A 9,141-nucleotide genomic window follows, 5' to 3' on the forward strand; every position below is an offset into this window, starting at 1 on the left:
GAGACTGGTTTTCACTGCTGAAAGGCTCAAAGGAGTTTTTATGGTCTCTGAAGGAAAGAACATTTTTTTCCAGAAAGTTTTGCTGACCAAGCCAAAAATGCTAAAGGTTGTCGGAGTTTTCTGATACTCTTAAAACTGTTCTGCAGCGGCTGTTTCTCAACTAAACACTCACTTAAAGCTCTCTTTTTCCTTTTATGTATGTTTTTTTCTAAGCCTATGTCTAGAAAATCTCTAATAATATGCTAAAAGTAGAAAAAATAAGGTTCTAATTCCAGTGGAGGACTAGAGTTTCAGGGAACTGGCAGAGAAGGAGGTATGAAGTGAAAAATCTTGAAAAACACTTTTGCTTGGAAACTGAAATTTAGTAAATATGAATCTGCTACCACGAATAGTTTGCCAACCATCTGCCTCCCAAAATATAGTATAACATAGCTAGAAATTTAGAATGCATTTCGCAAAAAGCTAATCTCTTTTGGATCTTGATTCAAATAAAACCAAGAGGTAAAAATAAATAGAGAAAATTGGGGAAAGTAAACACTGACTAAATATTTGATGACGTTAAGGAAGTATTGTAAATTTGGGGGGTGTAATAATGGTGGTGTATTTTTTTTTGAATCTTTATCTTTTAAAGATACACAATGAAATATTTTAGGATAAAATGATTTGATGGTTTGGATTTGCTTTTTAAAAATCCAGTTGGGTTATACAAATATCGAATCATTATGTTGTACACCTGAAACTCATATAATGTTGCATGTCAGTTATACCTCAATAAAAAAAAAGAAAAAAAGCCTTTAAAAAATAAAATAAAAAGGTGAAGAACTCTGAAGAAATAATAAAAATCCAGTTGGGGAATTGTGGGTGTGAATGAAACAAGACTGGTCGTGAGATGTGGCTGGGTGATGGCTGCACGGGGTTTCATATACACTATTCTCTCTACTCTTGTATTTGTTTGAAATTTTTCATAATGTAGAAAACAACAAAACAGCTAAGTTGAGCTAGAATGGTCCTTTATTGTGTGAAGGGTACTTCTATTCATTTCATATTTGTTATTCGACAGGAACCGAGTGTCAGTCCTGGAGAGGGCTCTGGCAGGGGCCTTTGGTGCCTGTGGAGTGGCGTGAGCTGCGGCCTCTGCAGACAGCGCCCCGGTTGTGACAGGTGGTCACGACTGAGAACCGGGCCTCGCCAGCCTCCATGATGCATGCAGGAACCTCTCTTCTCTCGGTTGGTAAGAAGGCATCTACCCCATGATTACAGTGAGCAGCTACTGTTTGGGGAGAAACGCCAACTGTCGAGGGGGTCTGGGGCTTCAGCGAACCCTCCCCCTGAGATCTGACTGACAGTAAAGGAGGCCAATGACAAGCCCCCGAGGTGGAAGCTGGAACCAGACGCCCACAGCCAGCTCTTCACAAGCAAGAGGCTTTATTTTTATACTGTACCCCTCCCCCCAAAAGAGTGGGGAGGACATTTAAAGGGCTGGTTTTGTGGCAGAGAGCCACCGGTGCATTTGAAACTTAGACTGGAGCCTGGCTCAGTGGAGCATAAGAGAAAAGCTGCCATCTCTCAGAGGCACTCCACCTCTCTCAGAGCCCCCACGGACTTCCGCGGAAGAGAGTAATGCAGACCCAGTTGCACAAGACCTCGGCCCTCTGTTTGCCCAAGGGGAGAAAAAAGAAGAATTTCTTTGTGACAGCTTCTTCCCCTTGGCGGCTGGGCCTCATTTCCCAAGCCTGGTTGATTCCTTTCCTGCCCCATCAGATCATCCGTTGTCATCCGTCTCTCTAGCCCATGCCATATGGGCTCCCAGGAGATGTTTCCAGATAATGTTAAGTTCTTAAGAAACCTGTCTCCATTGATTAACAAGACCTTTTAGCCTCACTTTGAATTCTATCTAGATCGCCAAAGCATGCCCACCCACAGTGCCCTACCAAAGGCTGAGGGAAGAAGAGAGGGGTGTCTTCTGGTCTCCTGGTCACTTAGACCTGGGCTCTGCCAGCACAGCACATTGGGTGTAAATATTACAACCAATGTATTTCTGGGTCTTGTCCTACCAGTAAGAATCCAGAATCAGATGGCAGCTGCCTCCTCATTAAAACTGCTCAGTGGCTTTGCAGCTGCTCTGCAGAGCCAGACTGAAGCATTTGACGAGGCGGACAAGGCCCCTCAGGTTCCAGACTGGACACTGAACCTTAAAGCATGTGCCCCAAGCCAGGACCACTTCTCACACGGATAACCTCAGCGTGGAGCACACAGCCAGGGCCAGATAGACTCCCATTAACTATCCCCAGGTCACAGGGCTCCCTTCACCCCATAGGATACTGGAGAGAGAATGATGAAAGGCACATAGCCACACGACAAACCAGAAACTCTGCCAGGAATGTGTCCTTGCTGGTCAAGGGACCAAGTAAAGACCTGGTGTCAGAGTCCAAGAGCCACTCGGGGGGCTTCCCGTCATGCTGGCCCCTGCAACCCCCAAATAAAGAGAAAAAGAGAGCATCATGGGGTTGTCCCAAGCAAGAGGGCAGGGTGTATTTCCTGGGTGTGGGAAGGCAGCTGTGTCTGAGGGCTGAGGCAGCACTGAAATGAGGTTGGCAGCCTCCAGGCTGCCTCCTGACACCGCCTCCCACTCGGGGACTGGCCAGGTGTCTGCCGCCTCCCCTTGATCTAGGTATCAGCTTCTGTTCCCTCAGCTCCCAGGACAGTCTTCAGAGGTCCAGAGACACCGGGCGCCTGGCCATCCGAGTGAACAGTGCTCCCTGGGGTTACTCAGGGCAATGGCCCTCGGGACCCTCCAGACTCATCCAAATCACCGGCCCCCTCACTGGCATCAGAGAATAATTGATGAGGATCTGTCTCCCCAGCTAGACTGAAGCTCCGTGAGGGCAGGGCCACGTCTGCTCTCCTGCTGGTTTGGTTTCTCACCGTCATATCCCCACCTGCTGGCCCGGGTCCTGACACAGTGGATACTTAATATGTGTTAATGAATGAACAAATTCCCATCTTCGGACCCCCTGACTTGTGGGCCGGCCTCCCACCTTCAGCCACTAGCTGTGACACACTGTTTTCGGAAGCATCAATTACCTGCGTGGTAGCACTTTCTGTCTTGGAACAGGAACGGTTGGTGCCAAATGACTCTGCTGCCTGAAAACTCCCCAAGGCCACTCCCTGCCTATGGGACTCCTGGCATCACCAAGACAAATCAGCTGTCCTATCCGCTCAGCTTCCACACTAGGACGCCCTTTCCTAACATCTCTTTCCAATGTGAGCGACCCTTGATGCTCCTGTAACCCCAAGCCAGGAATGTAAGGCCATGGGGTGGGTGAGGATGAGGAGGGAGCGGGTGGGAGGGCAGGCATGCAGCCTCCAGAGTCACTGCCCATAGGCATGCTCGGCCGTGTTCCTGTCACCAAACGTCCTCCCCAGAACCCACGGCCCTCAGCTAGGAATCCAGTGTTTCGTGAATACATTGAGTATTAAAGCTAGTTTCTCTAAACTGAATGGTATTTTTCCATCACCTTCTATCATCAAACACTAAAAAGAATTCTTGTTTTAAAATGTTTTTTCCGTAAGACGTAATATAAATCACAACAATAATATACCAAGCTTATTTTAATCATATCCTTGGAAAACTAGATGCTTCTGATAAAGAAGTAGCAGAAATCGCTCCATATACAGACATGGTACCAACGTCAAAGGCTTGCTCCATCCTGCCTTCCTTTGGAATGAGCCCCCCTTACCTTGAGCGGCCTTACCTTTGTAGCCTAAGGAAAATATTTTCTTTTAGAACCTGATGGTTTAACCTGTCTCTCCTAACGTCTGTGAGTCTGCTCTGGTTGTTTACGACACAGTCCAGATGCAGGAAGCTTAAGGGCACTGAAGTTTTTCATAAAGAAGCTGAGCTTGTCTTGGCCCACACAGATTGTTTCCATGATTTGTGATCTTCCAGGTGTCGACACGGCAGCTCTATTTCATCTAATTCAACAGAGCTCCTCCGCAGGTGCGAAGGGAAACCCCGTGTTCTGTCGGCCGCTGGGCTGGGTGGTTTGTGCCCAGCGCAGATGCCAGCCTGGGGCAGACGCGTCAAGCTTCAGCCTTGCCAAGGAGAACACCAGCAGCCCCAGAGTCACTGTGACCCAGGGATAACTTAAGATTTATTGACATCATTCCCCTGTTATTGTTTATATTGTGCGGTTTCGCCAGCTATCCAATACTGGTCTAAAAGGAGACATTCTTTATTTCATGTTATGTATTTTTTTTGCAGCCTTTAGGATACTTAGCGTCTTCAAGGGACACAGGGTGGCAACCCGGCTGTTTGGGACATGTGACTCTTCTCTGGGGGCCGAGAACATCTCCCGTTGAGCCTGTTTTCTCTTCCCTCCTTCCTTCCCAGCCCCTACTCCCACTAGACAGAAACTCCCAAGGTCACAGCAATGTCATTCCTCCCTTGGCTGCTGGAGTTACAATTGAGACACAGTGCCTTCTGGTAGCGAAGAGGCGCACGGTGGGAAAACAGGTGAAATGCCTGCTCCCTGACCTCGTGAAGGGGATTCCAGCTGTACTGGAAGGGAATTTCCTCGTCCCAGCCTAATTTTTACTAACCTGAGACATTTCACTTCCCACTTCCTCCTCCCCCACGCTGCATGGTGTCTGTCAGGCTGTCTGGGCTGCTGGGCTGTCTAACTTCTGAAGGTCAGCGCAGAGTACACTGCAGTCGTCAGCAGCCATGACTCAGTGTTGTTCCCCGGGCATCACAGTCTCTAACGAGAGAGAGAGTATATTTCCTCATAGGAGGGAGGAGAGAAGGTGGCAGAGTCCACATCTCCCAGCTGTGTCTCTTCTAGCTGCTCAGCATCAGGGCTGGACCTGAAATGCAAGCAGAAAGCACAGATGCATTTCAACCCACAGCCCCACTCAGAACCGACTCCACCATCCTGGAAACAGGTACACAGAGACTCGCATTCTCCCCCCATCTTCCTTACAGAACAGACACAGCCATAGACCGTGACTGTGACAGCTGGAAGGGGTTCATCCCCACTACACACACCATACCTGTCATTTCCACCATCCATGAAGGAAAGGTAGTCCTGGTCATCAACAAAGGCGGCGTTCTCTGGAGGGTAGATGGTGTAGTACTGAGGAGGGCTTGGCATGGTGGCCACCGCCCCTCCAGATGGTATGAGACTGCAGGGGTTCACCACTGGCTGCAGGTAGGTGGTGTTCATCCCAATGGGCTCCTGAGAGCCATAAGGAGGAGGGATATATTGCACCACGGTGGCCCCATGGAAGGTGATGGGTTGGTTGATACCAGTGAAAACAAAGGATTGCCCTCCGGCCGTCTGCTCCGCATCCAGGACCCTTTCCTCACTTTCTTTGCACAACTGGCAGGAAAGCATTTTGAACTTGCACACGGCAATCAGGATGAACGTCACCCCGACTGAGAGCAGGATGGGCCCAAGGAGCTGGGTCCATTCAAAGTGGGAGACACCTTGGTACTTGATCCAGCCCATGACGGTGAACGTGATTCCCACCAGACCCAGGAAGATGCCCGAGAAGAGCAGCGTGGCCCCTGCCTTGTCGTCATCGGACACCTGGATGTCGGCGGTGCTGGGTGTGTAAGGCGTGAGAGAGAACACGTTGAGAGGGAAGTCTTCCAAGCGTCTGCTGCTCTGCTCCATCGTTCTGCACGCCATCACCCGCTTCTTGGAGGGGAAGGGGACTGAGAGCTCCTAAGAGCAGAGCAAAGGAATCGGGCTCTGATTAGCTATGGAAGAACTTTGGGCTTCTGTGGTTAACAGAGTATAACAGGCAGAGGGCTAAACTTTGTTTAGAAGAACAAAGGTCTAAGAAACGAGGCCTGAAGTTTTCTCATATATTGTCAATAATTGAAGGTCTCTGTTTTGCAATTCAGCAACAAGCTGTCTCTCTCACTCACATTCATTCATTCACTCATTCAAAAAGTGTTTATTGAGCCCGTCTTATGTGCTAGGAGGCGCTTTTCTAGACACTCAAGGCCCTGTTTGCCTCCTCCCGAAGCCAAGATTGTAGAAACGGCCGAGTGACCTCCAGGGCCTCGAGCAGTGCGGGGGGCCTGGTGTGTCCACCATCCGCTCAGGAACCTAACCCAGTTTTCCTACTGGGTCAGCTCATTAGCAACAGGCAGACGCCTATTTCATACTGTCTGTGTATCCCTGCCCACTTTGGGAATCTCCAGTTGTGATGACACTTAAACTTTCCTAAGTCTCACTTATGAAAACGCCGAGGTCCTGCTCTTTTCTGGCCTGCCCCAGGTGCCTTTTGCTTTCAGCATTTGGGGAATAACTGCAGCTGTGGGAGAGGGAAGACAGCAGAGGAAACATTTCCACGTGCTGCATCGTTGGCAGAGGTTGAATGAGCAGCAGGAATGGCCTGACGTCTCTGGAACATGCACTTCAGACTCTCCCCACCCCCTGGGAGGGCAGCGCAGTGCCTGGTTTCCAAGGTGTGAACAGTTGCATCTTCAAGCCTGCTGCGTTTTGCAACCAAACCCAAGCTGATTTACAGAAGAAAGCTTGATCTTCAATGACGTTATCTGCCATTCATAACTACAGAACTTCAAAACAGCCCTGTGAGTTTCCTCCTCCACAGGATGGTTCCTTCAGCCCTCTGCCCTTCCTAGACAGACCTATCCAAACAGCAGTCTCTCTACAGTGGTTAATATTCCATCAGCTCCCTCTTGCAGCATTGCATAGAACGGCCAGGAAAGGAGTCGCCCTCTTGCCCCGGGCAGGGCTTCCCAACTTCCCTGATGATAAAAATCACCCAGCCACTTTAAAAAGGCGAAGTCTGAGTCCCCAACTCAACCAACAGAAGCAAAACTTCCAAGGGATAGTAAATGCGAGGCAACTCTTATCAATGGGGCTGTTTGGAAACTGTAAGCCAAGTTAATCCCAAGTGCTCCGGGGAGGCCAGGAGCCTTTTTTCCCCACCAAAATGCCCTTCCCTGCTACGGGACAAGGCTTTTAATCTCCAACTTCACTGCCAAACAGATGGGAAAGCAAGCAGGTGTCTTCCTGGATGTGCCCTTGAGCTGCAAGGGTGCAGTGGCGCTGCAGTAGGAGTGCTCTGCCCTTTCCCACTGAACTAGAGCAAGGATCCAGGGGGACCAGCTCTTCTTGTTAACCATAAAAGTCCTGGTCAGCTGGCCTGACATTCTTTTCAGGCTCTAACCCCTGAGATAACAGTCAAAACAGTCCCTGACATTTAGAAAAAGCCAGGCTCTCAAAATTGTTTTAAATCACTCAGTTTACATTTCCCATTGGTCTCTGGCTACATCTGCTTGCAATTAAGAGAATAACTGGGCACACTGAGAGAGCAGCAAAGAGAGAACAGCTTCCTGTAAACAGCCCCTGAATGCAAAACCAGCCTGGCTTTCAGAGCAGACAGGTCAGGAAATCCTCCAGTTATACTTTTAAGGTCACCTTGACTCAGCCTCCCCTCCAAAAGCTCAAATTCTGTCTATATCGTGAATAGAAATTAAAAAATAAAAAAAGAAAGCTAACAAACCAAATTCAACAGTCTATTAAAAGAATTCTACACCATGACCAAGTGGGATTTACTCCTGGAAGGCAAGGATGGTTCAACATACAAAAATCAATCAGTGTAATACACCACATTAGCAGAATGAAGGGAAAAATTCCACATGCTCATCTCAATTGATGTCAGGGGAAAAAAGTTAAGATTTATTGAACACTTACTATGAACCAGGTACAATTCTAGATATTTAATATATGTGGTACCATTTCATCCATTTAATAACCAGGTTACAGTAAAAAAAAAAAAAAACAGACTTGAAAAATGCTGCTTATTAAGCTATTGTGACTCAGCCCCAAACCCACCCTGGCATTCTGCTTTGGCTGAGATTCTGCCAAGTATGTTTGTCCTTTGCCAGGTGGCTCCATGTTAGGCTCTGCCAATAGGAGGCACTAGAGGGAGATTGCCAGGTGAGAGGAAGGAGAAAGCAATGACTATTTCCTGTTTTGCTTGCTGTTGGTGTCACTCCAGCAGCAGGTCATCCTTGCAGGAACAGTTAGCTCCAATTTCCAGGTTTCCCCCACGCCCCACCCCACCCCCAGAACCAGCCTGACTGTGCCTGTGGGGTCCCTTCTCCAAGCTTGTACATTCTAATATAACTCCCTCTTCCCTTTGTCCCTCAACCTGCATTTACGAACTCTGAGTTACCTCCGTGTTCCCTTTTTGCCTTTTCAGTCCTCCAATACCTGTTTAACGAAATTTCCTATATTAAGTCCTCTCTATTAAAATAACTGGGATGGTTTGTTTCCCTAACTGGAGCCTGACTGATATGTAGTATTAACAGTGGGGTTAGAAAACAGACCTTCAAAGATGGGATTCTGGAGTTGGTTTGACCATATTCTTGGCTTCAAAAACAGTGCTGAGCTCCTTGTCAATAAAAAAAAAAAAAAGGGATATTTTAATGCATGACATGCAGTAACATCACAATTAGTCCAAATACCACCAGTGGTAGGCTATGAGGAAGTGCCCAGTGAAGCAAGTGCCTTGGGGACCAAGCGGCTGCTACAGTTAACCATGGTGATAGTGATGATAGACTCAGGATTGTTGGATGGGGGTGAACACTTACAAAAAGAAAAGTGACCAGCTCAAGTCTTTAAACTCTCAGCTCAAGTAATGGTCAGAAAACCAAAGAGCTTCTATGGTGGCCCTGAAAGAATCTCTTCTTTCTAGTGTCTGCAGGGCCAACCTCACTAATAATCAAACACCAAATTTAAATATACAGTTTACATAATTACAACAATAGATTAATTCACAGCCCCATCAAGTATCTAACGTGAAAGTTAGGGGGTTGATTGTGAAGGATTGGGATCCCGAGACTTGGAATGGTGACACCCACGTGGACTCAGATGAAGCTGAGAATCTTGAGTCTCCGAGTCACTCTGAGCCACTCTTGTTAGCAGAAGCCACTCTCCCACTTATTTTGCTTGAAGATACTATAATAACTTCACCTGATGCCTGTTCTCAAAATTCATGCCAACCCCCTTGTTGCCTTTAGACATATTTGGGTCAGATTTCAGCATACTCTAGGGGAATAATGCAAGGGTCTAACTCAGGAGAAAATAGCTTACT

The 9,141-nt window shown here is 47.8% G+C and overlaps 1 protein-coding gene across 1 annotated transcript; it reads right to left on the reverse strand.

Annotated features, from left to right (window-relative positions):
* Nucleotides 1-796: 796 nt before the first annotated feature.
* Nucleotides 797-5,753, reverse strand: TMEM174 (transmembrane protein 174). Its single transcript, XM_046667868.1, has 2 exons — nucleotides 5,053-5,753; nucleotides 797-4,866 (listed from the first exon to the last, which is right to left on the reverse strand). Exons 1-2 carry the CDS (start codon nucleotides 5,691-5,693, stop codon nucleotides 4,761-4,763), a joined length of 747 nt encoding a protein of 248 aa, XP_046523824.1. The 5' UTR covers nucleotides 5,694-5,753; the 3' UTR covers nucleotides 797-4,760.
* Nucleotides 5,754-9,141: the final 3,388 nt, after the last annotated feature.

This window comes from Equus quagga, chromosome 7 (assembly GCF_021613505.1).
Source record: "Equus quagga isolate Etosha38 chromosome 7, UCLA_HA_Equagga_1.0, whole genome shotgun sequence".
Taxonomy (NCBI): Eukaryota; Metazoa; Chordata; class Mammalia; order Perissodactyla; family Equidae; genus Equus; species Equus quagga.